Consider the following 18,387-nt stretch of genomic DNA (forward strand, 5'->3'; position numbering starts at 1 on the left):
TATATATTATATTAACTATTATACTATATAAACTACATTTATATAATATAATTATTGCTGTCAATTGATTAAACAAATTAACTAATTAAACATGATAAATTGCACCTAACTATTTTTATATTGTAATAATTTCACATTTAATCTCTAAATTAATGTAGAAACAACATTAAGACAGTATATTTTAAATATTTGATTAATGGCATATATGCTACTATGAAACTGATTTGTTTTCTCAATTTTAGCCATTAATTGTAGCCATTCAACATTACAGTATAATCTTTAGTGTCTTGTGGCGTTTGAATGGTTTAAAAAGCATTTGCATGAATAAGAGCGCAATCATATAATGTTACGCTAGCCAAAAGATGACGGAAAAAAACGGATGCTGCTTTAATTGTGGAAAATATTTTTAACGCATTAAATTGAACAAATTAATTGCATACATTAACACATGTTTCCATAGCAAAACTCAAGTCAAATTCAATAGGTCCTGCCAGATGTTTCAATGATTAACAATAACTCAAACATTCTGTGCACTCTTACATAAAGTGCTTCTAAGTAACTGACTAATTCCAATTATGCAGTGAATCAGAGTGTAATGAATGTGTGGATGTCACTGCCTGTCTGAAACTGCCGGTGAACACAAGCATACTCTCAGAAAGTTCTTCAAACGGACCTGTAACGCCTCTGTCCTGCGTCGTCTCATCAGGAGAGGCTGTGCTGCTTGGGATGGGGGGTGGGGGGGCCTTCCGCTTGGTGGACTTCTTGAAGGACGACTCTGCCGATGATCCCCGGCTCAGAGGGGCCATATTCTTTGGAAAGCAGGCAGGGGGACAGTAATAAATGTGACATATAATTCCAAATATTTGGCTGTGGGAAATGTAACCACATTCCCTAATGACAAGGTGATGAAATGACTCAACCCAGCGCAGAGTTTACGTAGAAACAAAACAAATACTGGGAAAGCAAGGTTTAACCGCTCATTGTATTTGCAGAGTGCCGTTTATACAGAGATACTTGTTCTTTGAACTCAGGTCATGAAATATCAGGTTACCAAATCTTTTTTTCTTCAAAAGACTTCCATGACAATGAAGACCCAAAGAGTGTTTGGAAACTTAAACCATACTTAAAAATGTCTGAAAGTCATTGCATATATTTTCTTTTCTTTTGTTTGTTTCATAGAAACCAATATAATATAATATAATATAATATAATATAATATAATATAATATAATATAATATAATATAATATAATATAATATAATATAATATAATATAATATTATATTATATTATATTATATTATATTATATTATATTATATTATATTATATTATATTATATTATATTATATTATAATATAATATAATATAATATAATAAAATATATTATATTAAATAATATTATATTATAATATAATATAATATAATATAATATAATATAATATAATATAATATAATATAATATAATATACAAAAATTTAACTATTTTTAACTATATTTTGTTTTATAGAAACTACTTAATAAAGTAATATAGTATAATATAGTGTAATAATTTAGAAATGTAACTTTAAATAAAAAAAACTGTTTTATAGAAACTATAATATAATATAAAATACAGCAAAAATCCATAAATGTAAAATGTAAATAATACAATATAATATATAAATTTAATTTTTAACAAACTATATTGTTTTATAGAAACAATAATATAATGTAATATAAAATACAGCAAAATTGTATAAATGTAAAATGTAAATAATAATATATATATATTATAATATATAGTGTAATAATTTATAAATTTAACTTTTTAAAAAGAATATAGTTTGTTTTATAGAAACTATAATACAATATAATATAAAATACAGCAAAATTTCATAAATGTAAAATGTAAAACACAAATATAATATATAAATTTAACTATTTTTAACAAACTATATTTTGCTTTATAGAAACTATAATATATGATATAATATAATATAATATGATACAATATAATATAGTGTAATAATTTAGAAATGTAACTTTTAAAACTAGTTTGTTTTATAGAAACTATAATATAATGTAATATAAAATACAGCAAATATTCATAAATGTAAAATGTAAATAATAATATATATATTATAATATATAGTGTAATAATTTATAAATTTAACTTTTTAAAAAGAATATAGTTTGATTTATAGAAACTATAATATAATAATAATATAATATAATATATAAATTTAACTATTTTAACACAATATTTTGTTTTATAGAAACTAATAATAATATAATATAATATAATATAATATAATATAATATAATATAATATAATATAATATAATATAATATAATATAATATAATATAATATAATATAATATAATATAATATAAGCAAAACTTTATAAAATCTACAAATGTTTTATATTAAACTAAATATAGTTTGTCTAGTTTTTCTTTACAAGACTTCCACAATAATAAAGGCTCACTTACAGTGGCACCAAAGAGTATTTAGAAACTTAAACCACACTTTAAAAGTCTGATTATCACTGCATTTATTTTATTTTCTATAGTGTTTTCTAGTAACTGCATTCGATACAAAACATCAAATCAAGTGGCATTTATTTTAAAGAAACACAGCACAAGCACATTTTTCATGCATAATGAAGAGAAAGTTTTCCCACACTTTGCAATTAGAAACGATAGTTAATGTGATGAACTACACCTGTGCTTATTCAGCCAGAACACCTGTGTGAATGTGAGGAGAACTGACTTCACACATCCACTAAAAATCACCAAAACTATCACCAGACATTTTTATGTCCAGCTTAAGTGTGCAAATACTGTTTTGGGTCATGCATTTTCACACGTCTGAGACCAAAAGTGAACATCTACTATGTATTCTTTTAGATTTTTTTAAAAATACATTTTTAATACAAATCATTACAATTCATATCAGAATATCACATTTGTGTCTTAGTTTGAGTCTCTTCTGCTTTAATGACTGAATGACTTTTTGGAAGAAAAACATATGACTGTCTATACAAATACTCGTCAATAAATAATAAATGGCAATAATGTCCTCAAAAACTTTGTTTACATTAAAAAAATCCCACATTTTTAATCTCCTCTCAGACTTTTGGACCCCACAGCATGTTCAAGCCAAGTTTTCCTAGTAAATATTAACTGAATCCCAGAACAGTGGCACATACCTGGTTACCATCAGGATGCACAGTCCCGTGGTTTTGACTGAGGTCACTAGGCATGCTCTGCGACATCATGCTAGGTGGCAACGGGGCTCTTCTTTTCTTTGGCGTGTCGGAGGGCATGGTATTAGAATCGTATGTAATCGGCGAATGCGTGCTGAAGGAACTCATGCTGACCGGCCTCTGTTTCCTGTGCACTGGAGATGCCGGTGCGCTCACGGTCATAGACTTTAACAAGAGAAAGCCAATCGTAAGTCAGCACACTCCAAACCAGTCCCACCGGTGAGCCAATCACAAGTAAGTAAAGTCTTTATCAATTTGCATAAAACAAATATGACCACTGGTGCTCAGGGAATGTTTACAAAGAAATGAAAACACACATGCCTTTGACCTTATCTTAACGTCACCAAAAAAATATCTCAAAGCGTGTTATCGTTCCTTGTTATATACATAAAGGATTTCATAACTCACCTGTTCAGATTGCTTCTTACTTCCTTTCCGAAATAAGCTGAATCCACGCCTATTTTCTTTCTCCCTCTGGATTTTCTCTTTCCCATGATAAAATACTTCTGTGATTTAATGCATTGAATAGTAATACATTTGTTACTTAAAGGAACAGTTCATGCAAAAATGAACAATATAACTTTTTTAAAAGAAAAAATCCTTTGAGGGTAAGCAAATAATCTCGGATGAACTATTCCTTTAAAATGGAAAGCGTAACATGTTAATGTCACTTACCTGAGTGAGTAGGAGACGGAGGCAGACTTATAGGACTTGCAGGGCTAATAACTGCGAGAAAGGAAGCAAACCCAAGAGTACAGTATAACGTAAAATGTTTTGCAGAGTATCTCAATGTCACCTTATGAAAACCGGTCTTGCATGATTTCATATGAGTCATTTTGATGTACTTAGCATAAACACACACTTGGCTCTGACCTTTGGTGTCTCTTGCATACACTTCCCTCAGGCCGAAGTCATTGAGGGAGCTGCTCAGGTCCAAAGTGTCTTCCGAGTGGACGTTTCGTAGTAAAACCGTGGTCTGCGGGTCAAATTCACATTTCTCACAGATAGCCGGAAGCAGTTCTCGGAGAGAAACCCGAGGACTCACCCTGAGAATGGTTTTCTGGGTTTTCTTGTAGTTTATCACTAATCGTACGGTTGCCTGAAAGAGAAGAGAGAAGAAAAATAAGTATAAGAGTAGTCCAAGGATTCGTGTTGGGGGGATCTGTACCAAATCATTGTGAGACAATATCTATATGGGCCGATTTCAAAACACTGCTTCATGATGCTTCTGAGCTTTATGAATCTTTTATTTCGAATCAGTGATTCAGATCTCCTATCAAACGCCTAAACTGCTGAAATCACGTGACTTTGGCGCTCCGAGTCACTGATTCGATTCGTAAAGCTCTGAAGCAGTGTTTTGAATTTGGCCCATATAGATATTGTTGAAAAGTCTTTATTTAGTTTTTTTTGGTGCACAAAAAGTATTCTTGTCACTTTATAATATTAAGATTGAACCACTGTACTCACATGAACTGATTTAAATATGTTTTTAGTACATTAATGGATCTTGAGAGTTTGAATGGCATTGCTGTCTATGAAGGCCTCACTGAGCCATCAGATTTCATCAAAAATATCTTAATTTGTGTTCTGAAGATGAATGAAGGTCTTACAGGTGTGGAACGACATGAGGGTGAGTAATTAATAACATTATTTTCATTTTTGGGTGAACTAACCCTTTAAGCACCCTTTGCTTTACATTTCATGTACAGGTATGAAATGCGGTAGGCACATGTAACAGCCCACAACCTTCAAAAAAATCCTGAAAACCCAACAGGAAGTAAGATATTTTGAATTTTCTCTGCAAAATGTATGCACTTTTTGCCATTTCCAGGTGTTGTACTTTAACTCCTCCTCCTACAACTTTAATCAGATCAACATCATATTTAATCAGTCTAATATAAATTGTTAAATTATGAAGATCTTAAGTTTTCATTGAAGGGCGTGTCCGTGGCGGCCTGACAAAGTATGATGTTGTAACTCAGATATACAATGTCAGATCTGTCCCAAGCTTCACATGTGTGATAAGAGTCCTGGCCTGAAAACATCTACATAACAATATTCAGTTACAGTCATAGCGCCACCTGCAGGCAACAGGAAATGGCATGCTTTACACTGTGATGAACTCCTCAATGAGATTTAACCAAAAAAACATATTTGGTCTGTCTAATCTAAAGACCTTAGTGTTGTTAAAGGTGCCCTCAAATTAAAAATTGAATTTATCTTGGCATAGTTGAATAACAAGAGTTCAGTACATGGAAATGACATACAGTGAGTCTCAAACTCCATTGCTTCCTCCTTCTTATATAAATCTCATTTGTTTAAAAGACCTCCGAAGAACAGGCAAATCTCGACATAACACCGACTGTTACGTAACAGTCGGGATCATTAATATGTACGCCCCCAATATTTGCATATGCCAGCTCATGTTCAAAGCATTAGACAAGGGCAGCCAGTATTAACGTCTGGATCTGTGCACAGCTGAATCATCAGACTAGGTAAGCAAGCAAGAACAATAGTGAAAAATGGCAGATGGAGCAATAATAACTGACATGATCCATGATATCATGATATTTTTAGTGATATTTGTAAATTGCCTTTCTAAATGTTTCATTAGCATGTTGCTAATGTACTGTTAAATGTGGTTAAAGTTACCATCGTTTCTTACTGTATTCACTGAGACAAGAGCCGTCGCTATTTTCATTATTAAACACTTGCAGTCTGTATAATTCATAAACACAACTTCATTCTTTATAAATCTCTCCAACAGTGTAGCATTAGCCGTTAGCCACAGAGCACAGCCTCAAATTCATCCAGAATCAAATGTAAACAATATAACAGTATACTATACTCACATAATTCGACGTATGCATGCAGCATGCATGACGAACACTTTGTAAAGATCCATTTGAGGGTTATATTAGCTGTGTGAACTTTGTATATGCACTATTTAAGGCAAGCACGAGCTCCGTAGGCGGAGAGCATGAGAATTAAAGGGGCCGCAGCATAAATGGCATGGATTTTTATTATTATTATTATTTTAATATATTCCTTGAGGTTCACTTATAATGTTAATACATTTTTTGCACAAATATATATGGGGTAAAATGATTATTTTCAACCTTCATTCTGTCTGAAAAAAAAAAAAATCAGCTTTTAAGGTGTGGCTCCTTTAAGGCTTGTCAGTTAAAAGTTATGATTGACTAATGTCATTGCATAGGAAACATTATCAACTCCCACTCACTACTGCACATGAGTGTTTTGAAAACATAATCCTCCGACGCAATCCGGGAAGCCATTAAAATTAACCATCCACTTGATTTCGATGCTGGGATCCATCTGAAGTCTGAACAGAGATGCAAACGAGCTGTGTAAACTGGAAGTAATCTCAAAGCGAATACTCTTTCAGCTATCATTTGTCCTGTTGTCAACTGAAGCTCGTGGAGTATGTCAGAAACTGAGAGCGCATCTGTATACTGTAGACAGCATCAGTGATTATAATGGATTCTATCTGCTTTTGACGTGACGCTCACATCCAGTGCAGGCAAATGTCAGCGGTTAAGTGACTTAATGCCAGTGGGCGGGGCTTATGATGTGATGATGTTACGAGTGGCCTTAGTAAGTGCACAACTCAGGAAATAACTCAGTGAAAAGTCTTTAATATGATAATCCACACATTACAAAGACAAATAAACAGGGAGAAACACAACCACTACTCATCAATGAGATCGGACAAGAAACTTAAAGAAAACACGAGGTAATCAAGAGAGAAACAGAACAGGTGTGAACTAATTCAGAACCATAGAAACTAACTACTAAATGAGGAGATTAACAGGAAATCAGGCAAACAGGAACTGAGAACAATGAAAACTAAATCAAAACAGAATATACTTGTTAAAGACGTCACAATATCAACACCTCATAATTTAAAAACGAGCTGTTCTTGGATCTTGATTAAATAAATGCTTTGCTTATAATGAGCAGGATGTTTTAAGCTCTGAAACTTGCAGGATGTTTTAATGGAACAAACATCTTAATGGTACTTTATTTTTAAAGGTCCCGTTTTTCGTGTTTTTTTTATTTGTGTTGATTGTGTTTATAGTGTGCAATATAACATGTGTTAATGTTTCGCGTGTAAAAAAACACAGTATTTTTCACATAATTTACTTATCTGTATAACGCTGTTTCCACTGTCATAAACATGGGCTGATGACTTCCTTGTTCTATGAAGTCCCTCCTTCAGAAATACGTAACGAGTTCTGATTGTGCCAGCGGTTCCTGTGTTGTGATTCCACAGCAGCTTAGCGCTCCTTTGCCCGGAAAGGTCACGCCTCTTACCATAACGTGTGCTGCACGTGTGCTTTACATGTGGATTATTGTGGTGTTGTGCCGAATGAACACAAAAGACAATAATTCCTGAGAGACTGAACTCTTTAATATTCACAAGCAGCGAAAGAAAATGTACAACGTTAGCACTCACTCAGAAGAGTACCTCATACGGAAAACAGCCATATACATAAACATAGTCCCCTCTTGTGGCCATTATGTGCACTGCAGTCCAACATTAACTATTGCAGTAAGGATACCACAATTATAATTTTCGGGAACCGAGTTAAACATAAATTGTAACCATTGATCTCTAAGTACAGCGTCCCTGGGAAGCCCAAACAAAGGTGATTGGACTGCAGGATGAAAATAACACCATTTCCACAACATGGCGACAAGACCACGCCACGTTTTAGTGACGTCATTAAAGAAGGAAGTAGAGGGATGTAGTCCAAACTGGCCGTTCGATGTAGGCGACTTCTGTTAAATAAAATATCTCGCTTGGCATTGAACTTTGAGCTTTAAAATTTTACAGATTTTATTTATACTCTAACAACAACATTACACACTAACTAAAGTTTGAAACATGGGATCACGAAGAATGGGACCTTTATGGAATAATCACAATTTTAATTTTACCAGTAAAGCTCTGGGGTCTCATTTATAAAGCGTGCGTGCCCACGCAAAGGTTGTGATCTATAAAAAAACCATCTTGACGGGAGAATGTGCGCTCGTTTAAGCAAACTTTGAGCCGTGCGTACGCACATTCTGGAGACAAAGGGAATTGGCGACACATATGGTGAGCTGAGGGACTGACGGCAGATGAAGGAAAACCACTTTAAATCCTCATTATGAGTCATAATCATAAATACAGTGCATGTTCACAATAACGGTTTAAATAAACAAAAGAATGATTTAAACTCGCATGGAAACTCACGTTTTCATTTTGATAAACACATTTACATTAATATTACACTTTTACTAATGGCGATAAGCACTGAAATTACATTATGCCGTCATTACGGAGAAGTTAATCAAACGTGATATGAATTGAAATAGTAGATGTGCTACTTTCAATCCGTTTTCCTGTGACACGCTGTTTTAATGACAGCGAGGAGTGATAGGTGCACAATAATTCCTCTTTAAACTAAACTGCAGATGTTATGACAAAATATTTTAGCGAGAACGATGATCAGTGATGCACACTTAACTTCCATATTATGGAAGACACTGCTGGATTCGGTGGTCCGTTGTCCTGTTTGAATAGGTCCAATGATAATATCTTACTGTATAACCGCAGCTGCACAGAGTGTTGATGTTGTGTGAAGGATCTTCAAACAATTACCACTGTATTTGAAGGATATAATTTGAGGAAAATGGTAAGATTTGCATGTTTACTTTTTAAAATACTTCACTGAAGCGCAGAGAAAGACAAAGTGTATTTACACTGCAATAAATAAGTAGGCCTATCTGTTTCCACTAAAAAATATAGCCTATAAACTTCATAAAAGATATGTTTACCTTATCAGCAAAACTGCATAAATTTGATTTGAACCGTTTAAAACTATTAAAATACTATTTGGTCATCATGGTGTCACGTGGATGGGAATAAGTATGGAAATGATATGTAGATGAGGTTATGCATAGTAAAACTAGGCATCATAAGCGCCATATATGGTGATTTTGTGGAGGAGACAGGGTGGAGATGCACGTACGCACAATCTTCCGCTGACTGGGATTTATAAAGGGATTTGTGTGGAGGATCTGGCATACGCATGGTTTTGTAAATCTGATTTTTTTTGTGCGTACACAGAATCTAGCTTTTGTGCGTACATACACTTTTAGGATGAAATGTATGCAAAGTTTTAGAAATGAGACCCCTGGTGTGCAGCACTTTGACAAAAAAGTTTAATGCCATATGATTAAAAGACAGTTTAAGTTAATATTTTATGCCTTCATTTGATTGCCAGAAAAAAATAAAATAAAATATACAACACAGAATTCATAGAAATTAAATTTAAATAAGAAATTGAAAAATTTTGTCGTTTTTATGAATTAAATTCATTAGACATGCTTTTTGATTATAAAAATTTAATTAAACCATTCAAATGGAATCCAGAAAACATAAAACAGAAAACAGAATTTGTTAAAAAATAAAATGGAATTTGAGGGGAAAAAAATAAATAAAACGTATTTCACAGGGTCCTAAAAAATGTAAGTTTTGTTAAACTTTTAATAAATTGTTATTAAATTGTATGTTTCATGATTTCAATTAATTACATACTTTTTGATTACTAAAATTCAATTCAACCAATAAAATGTAGTCCAAAAACAGAAAAAAAAAAAAAAAAAAAAAAATGAATCCGGAAAAATTAAATGGAAAAAAAATGAAATTTGGGAAAAAATAAAATGGATTTCATAGGGCCCTAGATTTTGTCCATCAGGGATTGAATGGATGGTTGTGGTTTGCTATCGCTGCGATCTCATGTGACAGAGAGATGTTGTTGCAAGAAGGAGGAGAAATTACGAGGGGAAATGAATTTAAAAAAATAAATAAATAATGACATGCACGGATAAATCATTTATAATAAATACTGCAATATTCCATAAAAAAAAAAAAAAAAAAAAAAAAAAAAAATTTCATGGTGAATTTAACTGCTTTTAATTCATGTTTAATTGCACGTCACAATACCTCAGGCATATGTGGTCCTGTCTTTTTGCTTCTGTCTTCCATGCCTTTCAGTTTTAGCAGGATCTTCTCAGCCTCCAGGGCTCCGATAAGGGCGTTGGGTTTGAACTTCACGTGGTTCCTGTTGGTGGTGACGAGCTCTATGGTGTGGCCTGAGGGGTTCAGGTGGTACTTTGCACAAAGCATGACCAGCAGGTCCATCATGGGCTTGCTGAAAAACATGCAAAAGCAGATTTTGAATATCAATTGCTTTCAATCATTCTGCTAACATCCCATTTTGTGTTTAACAGAAGGGTTGGAATGATATGAAGATGAATAAATGGAATCCAAAATGCCATTTTGGGGTGAACTTTTCCTTTAGGACACAAGCATCTGTGTTTCACAGATTCAAAAAAGTTATGAAATATCTTTTACATGATATTTTGTTCTTGAATGAACCAAAAACTGAGATAAAGCCTCAGGAAACATGTGACTGGGCTGGAGAATTTGAAAATGTCAAAGTTTATGACACAAGATCTGATATCTATGAAGTATCAAGGATTTGCATGAATGCTATTTTGCTGCAGGGAAGTATTGCATGGCAATTCACATCAAGGAAAATAATCTCCAACGGTTTTCCACTTGATGGTTTTTCAAGTGTTCATGACACCAACAATACAGTCATATGAACACAAAAGAAATTCAGAAGAATTTGTGCAAGCCTTTCTTCTCTATAACAAAATTCCATTGAACACACGGGTTTGCTGTAAATAAAACAATTTTCACACTTTAACACTACATTAACTTTCAGTTTGAACCAGAAAGTATGAATGAACAAACAAACAGCGAGGATCATTTCAAATGTGGTTTCTTTTCCCTTGACTCCTGCAAGGCTTCAGTGAAAACTATGTCCTATACGCTTGACACACTGCACACTGAAAGTGTGGAAAATCCTTTCGAGACAGCTTATGACACAAAAAGCTTTCCAGCTGCTTTCGGAATTCTAGGATCTGAGAAGACTTTGGAAACACAGAGCCAATCATTTAATCCCGCTAGAAGGAGGCCAGCAAGTCTGGGTGGCACACATTTAGAAAAGCAGGTGAAGAATTTGATTATTAATGCTTTTATGTTGAATTTGGTTTCAGTTTTAGGAGCGCAAAAAAGCTGAACTTAGGAAAATTATGTTTCATTTACAGGTGTTCGGGATCAAAGAACAGATTAAAATGATTAAATGGTGATGACAGATTGTCTGAAATCTGAGATTGGGTTTGTGCAGGGGACAAAGAAATGCTACTTTATCAACACAATATAAAAGTACAAACAGGGCAGTCTAATTTGTGTGGGGACAAAGATTTTATTATTATTATTATAATTAATAAATAATATGTAATATATTTTTATATAATTTATTTTTATTTATGTATTATTATTATCATCATCATCATCATCATCATCATCATCATCATCATCATCATTATTATTATTAACAATAATAATAATAATAATAATAATTATTATTATTATTATTATTATTATTATTATTTCTGTTGTTGTTATAAATATATTTTAATAGACAGATGGATGATCAGATTTTTGTATTTATAAAAAATAATACATTATATTTTTATAGAATGCCACTATAAATAATAATAATAATAATAATAATAATAATAATAATAATTATTATTATTATTATTATTATTATTATTATTATTATTATTATTATTATTATTTATTATAATTATTATTAAATATTATATATAATATATAATAATAATTATAATAATTAATAAATAATATGTAATATAATTGTATGTACGTAATAATAATATATAAATAAATAATTATTAATTAATTTAATTATTATTATTATTGCTGTTGTTGTTATAAATATATATTGATAGACGGATGGACGAACAGATGTTTGTATTATTTATAAAAAAATATTCATAAAAATATTATATTTATTTTTATAGAATACTACTACTGCTACTACTACTACTACTACTACTACTACTACTACTACTACTACTACTACTACTAATAATAATAATAATAATAATAATAATAATAATAATAGTATTAATATTATTTTTTTCATTATTATTATTATTAATAAATATTATATTTATATATTTTTTCATTATTATTATAATAAATAATATGTAATATAAATTAATTAATTAATTATTTTATTTATATAATTATAATATATAAATAAATTATTATTAATTTGCTTAACAATAAATATTATTATTATTATTATTATTATTATTATTACCGTTGGTGTTATAAATATATTTTGATAGACAGATGGACAGAGAGATTTTTGAATTATTTATAAAATATATTCTATTTATTTTTATAGAATCCTAATCCTAATAATAATAATAATAATTATTATTATTATTCCTGTTATTATTATTATTATTTTATAATTTTAATTATTAATATTATTATTATTATTATTATTATTATTATTAGTAGTAGTAGTAGTAGTAGTAGTAGTAGTAGTAGTAGTAGTAGTAGTATAATTAATAATATGTAATATAATTAATTGTTTATTTTTATTTATGTGATGATAATAATATATAAATAAATTATTACTCATTTGCTTAATAACAATAACAACAATAATAATCTAATATATAAGTAATGCTATTTAGCCAAATTCAAGAAAATCCCACTGGAACACATTTAACAGTCGAAATGAAGTGTTGAGAACAGAAAACTGACACAAAGCATGACACAAAAAGTGCAGCAAATGATCCAACTGCTGAAATCAATAAAGTGTTTAATGATAATCACAAACAGTACACCAAGATGGACTATTACTCTAACTTCATCTTTTCCTTGTACCCACATTAGTTGCAGGAGCTTTGAGAAACATGCTGCCCCACCCAGCTGACTCACTGCAGCAATCATCTGATTAGTTTCATAACAGCAATCATCTGAGAATCTTCATGATCTCATATCCAGCACGGCTCAGGGATTAACACCTTCCATGCAGAAGTGCACCATATTCATTCAAATTAAAGTTCCGTAAAATCTTCTCTCAGCTTTGAGAATTTACTATAATAATAATAATCCGCAACGGTTCAGGTTGTTAGGACAGAAATGGACACAGCTGCGAGTAAACCATGTTTTCATGAGCTCATGCTCAAACTGTAATTTTTGCAATGTTTATTCCATCCTGCCAAACATGCGGCATGGTCAAAATAGTTTGTAGGCAACATGATTACATCATCACAAACTCTATGAACAGTGGTATTTGAATTAGAAAATGACTAGATTTATAAGATCATGAGAGAAGATATCTGAGCAGTGGTCAGATATAGGCTATAGCCAACACTTTTGGCATTGTGTCCTAATAAAGAGTCTTGTAAAAGCCACAAATGTCCAGTCTCGTGTCTAAAGGTTTGCCAACAAATTCCTCATGCACATCTGTATCTTCTCATTTGTTTTCAATGTTATTTTTCTAAAATATTTGGCAATTATTACTGGATGGAGGGAAACTCCAACATCAACCAAAGTCAACAGTTTTTTTTTTGTTTTTTTTCTGCAGAGCACAATACTGTGACATTATTTAAGGTTGAAGTGTGTTTTTTAAAAATATATGTTGAATAAAGTTACTTTTTTTTTTTTTCCAACTGGCAAATATTTTCATTTTGTTCACATTTTAAGCATAAACGTAGGTATTTATGCTTTAAAAAACTTTGAAAATAGGGCACAAAAATGCATAAAACAATACAAAATGTTGAGTCTTCAAGCAGTGAGGATGATTTTGTTGTTCTCTCTCTTCATAAAAAGTGAAAAAGAAAGAGGAAATATTGGGTCGATCCAATCCTGAGATTGCGTAGAGAGGAAGGAAAGCTCCACCTCTTTATCAAGGAGCTGTGGGATTATCCCAAGCGAGTTTACTTCAGGATGTCATTGGCTCAGTTTGATGCTTCCTAGCGATACTTTGTTTGTCATACAGTGCTTTGTGCTGCGGGACGAAGTGGATCGACTTGTCAAGACACCATTCTGGATTTTGACGTTTGCTTGTACGGTGGCTCTGAATTGTCAAAACACCTCTCAAAATGCTTGTTACGGATGCGAAAAAGACAATCCAAATTTTTTTACGGAGGACGAAAGTTTCGAGGGCACTGTGTAAACGTGATTGAAACAGCGTGAGGTCATATTTATTTTTTAACACGCGAAAATTTCAGACGAGTATTTCGGACTCACTTGTGATCCTCATAGGGGTGGCTAAGCCCCCCCCCCCTCCAAGCTCCCCCCCCATTGATGCCATGCCTGACTCCTCCCCCTGAACTTTCCCTTGCCCTAAATCTTGCACTCATTGGCTGTAAGTAATTTAGCATGCTAAATATTTCACGGGCATCTGTGCACCGGCACTTCTGTGAAATCGCGTCTTTGATCATACCCTACACACTACACGATTGTCACTCACTTGAAAGAGCGCCGATTTGCCTCCAATTTCTGGCATTTGTCATGATTTCAGCACATGGAAATCGGGGCTAAAATTGTGCAGTGTGTACCTGGCATTATTGTCTTTGTTTTGACATTATGTTTCCACCGATATTTCCCAGAACATTTTGTCCCAGGAACTTTTTTTTACCCCATTTCCATTGCGGTCTAAAGTACCGCAAAGATCAGTCCGGTGACGTAGGACTGCATGCGACTTTCCAGTTCCCGCTGGATTTCGTCCTCCGCATATATGCTTAATAAAGCCTGAACCTTGTCGTCGGTCCATCAGCTGTATTTTTTAAACTCCATTGTTGATTCGAATAACAGACAACTCTTACTGCACACACCGCAACAGACTTTTAAAAATGGTGTTTGAAATAAAATGCTGCGTGGAGTCAACCAATCAAAATGCGGCGTGAACACAACCAATCAGCTTGTGCAGCGCACAAGTCCCACCCCTGAAAGTTCCTGAACTTTGAAAAAGTACTACCTCATGAGCAGGGACTTTCTGAGGGGGAATTTTTGACCCAGAACTTCATTTAGACCTTTGTTCCTGTGGTCGAAACACACAGAGTACCACCCCAAAGTCCTTAGCTCCTGGGGAAAGTTCCTGCAGTAGAAACACGGCTTAAGTTGCATTTGTCTTTTCCTGTGTCTTTTTGATCATCTTGTTTATTTGATTAAAACTGTTCCTTGTTTCTTCACTTCCTTTAACTTCCCTGCTTAAAACGTAACATCTTTACCAAGGTACCTGCAAACCATCCTCTAGTTTTCAAATCCAGCACTACCTAAAACACAACCAACTAAACCCCTCACCTGCCATGGACAACAATGGTCTTCTCCACTCCTCCAGGAAGGACCACGGGGAGCGTTAAATCCTGCTCCAGCAGGTTTTCCTTCTGGTCCATGGCAGGGTGAGGGTATGCTGGGAGCTTGTGGCTCAGCAGTGGAGCATCCAACCCTTTCTGGACAGGAGGAGGAGGAGGTGCTTTGCTTTTCGATGATCTCCTGTTAAACAAAGAGAAAATAGATTAAAAACATGCTAACATTTAAAGTCCCCCTGTGGTAAAAATCAAGTGTTTTAATGTTATTTATATGTCTGTCATGTTTTTAATATGCTTTAAGACAAACCATGTGCAAATTCATAAGTCAACACCATTGGTGAGTATTTTCTTTTTAAAACTCAGTGAAAAAAAGACAGTCTCAAACCCATGGTTTGAAATTGCTGGTGTTTCTTACGTCACAAACTACCTTGCAACCAATCATGTCAACGTGGCGGAGGGCTTTAGCATATCATTAACCATGACCGCTCTGAAGCAGGAGAGTCTCAAGAGAAGGTTATCCCGGTGTATTTTTCTGTTGATATAAAAAATCGGCTATTTATATTTATATTTAGCAGTATAGCGGGTGCATGATGTATATTACGATGTTATGATGAACTATATGCCTTTCTCCACTGACGTTCTGATGTTTGTAAGGATACTGATTGTTAGAAGGCAGCTGTCTGACTCTGAGATGGCGAACGGGAACATGTTTTGTGTGACATTAGCAAAACATTTTTAGTTGTTTGATAACATAGTCAAACAAAAGGCTAATCATATTAATTACGTTATGTGTCCAATGTTGTAAAAGCAATACCATTGTCCAGCGTTTACCTCAGTAAGTTGACCGACTGGATCTCTGAGCTCATGCCAGGAGGCGGGGCTAATTAGCATATTCATAGATCTGCGTATACTAAATGAAGCAAGGGTGTAGAGTTGCATTCAAGCTATTTTAAGGCATTTTTTTCATTAGAAAAAAAACGTTCAAATGTGTCATTTTGGTGATCAAAAATTAGTTTTAAGGAATAAAATTATTGAGTACAGGCGGACAGTTATAGGTACAGTAAGCAATTTCTGAGAAACACTGTTAATATTTGAATCAACCCCCAAAAAAACACACCCCTCCCTTCATTGCTCCATTCTAAAAATGCACAAACATGCAATGCAAAAGTACATGTCTCTTTATCATAGCTGAAGCAAGGCAAAATAAAATACAAGTACACAAGAGTATATACAAGAAAGAGTTCAAAGTTAGTCGCCAGACACTAATTCTCAGTCAATGCAGCAAAAACACTGTTCTGTTAAACACACTGTATTTAGAGAAAACTGACCGCTGAAGGGTGTAAACACTAATGCATGCTATAGTGCAATACTAAGAATGCAACGGCTATATACATTGTATCATGATTTGTGATCGGACACATTTTGCAACACAATGACACATTAAATAGTGCAGCTAGTTTGCGTTTAAATGCATGCAATTGCATACAGTATGTTTCAGGCCTTTAAAAAAAGCCCCTTTTGGCTGCTGTAACTTCTAAGACTTCTAAGTAAATATCAGCTTTGCATGTGAAATAAGTATTCAAACAAGGCCTGCAGGTCTGCACGTCTAAAATAGTTTTAACCCCTTCCTCATTCAACAACAGAACACTGTCAGAAAAAAGATGTGCTTGTCACAAGGGCAATACTCTTAAAATGACATACTTTGCACCTTATCTACCCCTAAATGGTAAACATTAGTGCCTTGGAGTAGTAATAGGTACGCTTAAAGTATCACTATGAACCTTTTAGGGGTAAATAAGGTACAAAGTTGTCATTTTAAGGGTAGAGCTATTGTACCCCTAATGTTACAATTTTATGCACACTTTTTTCTGACAGTACATGTTTGCAAAGCTTACATATATCACAAAATAATGCACGCCGAGACATGCCACAGCAGAGCTAGGAATAGTACAAGGTTTGACAAAAACGTTTCCTCATTTCAAGCTTAATTATTTCCTCTATTGTTTAAGAATAATATTATCTATCATTCTTCCTCTGCATTACCTCACCACGACAGGACGGACCAAAAAAGGTCAATGACATGTAAATGTGGTCATGTGTGAAGTTTCAGATTTCAAAACAGGATTAATTTGAATTTATACTCTTTTTGGATTGGGAGGACATTTGGGATGACCTCTTACCTCAAAAGATCACGGAACATTTAATTCCTCATGATATGACCCGTTAAAATCTTATTAGGCCAAGCACTATACAATGCTGTCCAAAAACTTTGTTGCTCAATGTGGTCATTTTTAGGTTACAGGGCATTGGACACCTCAGGCTGTATTACACCATATGAAGCAGAAGGGTTTTGTTTGAATGTCAAATTAATCCAAATATGATGACTCCAGAGGGATGAGAAAATGACTGAACGTTCTGTTCTGCAATAACAATAATGCTGGGCATCAGAAACACAATAAATCACAAGCAACCATCTGCTGAAACACTAACACAGTTCACAAATGTCCCTCAGCAGCAGACGATATTTCATATCAATTACCTGATTTTTATTTGACTTACAAGATTCCCTGTGGACGGTCAGGAATAGTCCAGGCCTGACGAACACAGCATAAACATTACGCAGGAAGTTGGGAAAGCCCCTGAAATGTGTGCATTAGCATAGCATGTTATGTTTGAGTGGGTAGGGCAGGCCAAAGTAAACATGAGGGTTTCTGACATGGTAAGCAGACACATTCAAAACAGACATTTCAAATAGCAAATGTCCCATTAGTGTCTACTAGAGTGTTTATCAACATATATTAGAAGATTTATTTGCACAAATGCCACAAACATTTTTCTTTAAAGGTGCCGTGGC

General features: G+C 33.4%; 1 protein-coding gene across 8 annotated transcripts in view; it reads right to left on the reverse strand.

Annotated features, from left to right (window-relative positions):
• cobll1b (cordon-bleu WH2 repeat protein-like 1b) overlaps window positions 1–18,387 on the reverse strand; it is an 89,150-nt gene that overhangs the window by 23,338 nt on the left and 47,425 nt on the right. For all 8 annotated transcript variants that reach the window (XM_067409980.1, XM_067409982.1, XM_067409984.1 and 5 more), the window contains 7 exons: window positions 15,526–15,717; window positions 10,264–10,471; window positions 4,122–4,347; window positions 3,924–3,974; window positions 3,657–3,754; window positions 3,192–3,413; window positions 674–809 (listed from right to left, as the gene is read on the reverse strand). In XM_067409980.1, the coding sequence (XP_067266081.1) occupies window positions 674–809; window positions 3,192–3,413; window positions 3,657–3,754; window positions 3,924–3,974; window positions 4,122–4,347; window positions 10,264–10,471; window positions 15,526–15,717 (1,133 nt within the window). The remainder of the gene's footprint in view (window positions 1–673; window positions 810–3,191; window positions 3,414–3,656; window positions 3,755–3,923; window positions 3,975–4,121; window positions 4,348–10,263; window positions 10,472–15,525; window positions 15,718–18,387) is intronic.

Source organism: Chanodichthys erythropterus, chromosome 14 (assembly GCF_024489055.1).
Source record: "Chanodichthys erythropterus isolate Z2021 chromosome 14, ASM2448905v1, whole genome shotgun sequence".
NCBI lineage: Eukaryota > Metazoa > Chordata > Actinopteri > Cypriniformes > Xenocyprididae > Chanodichthys > Chanodichthys erythropterus.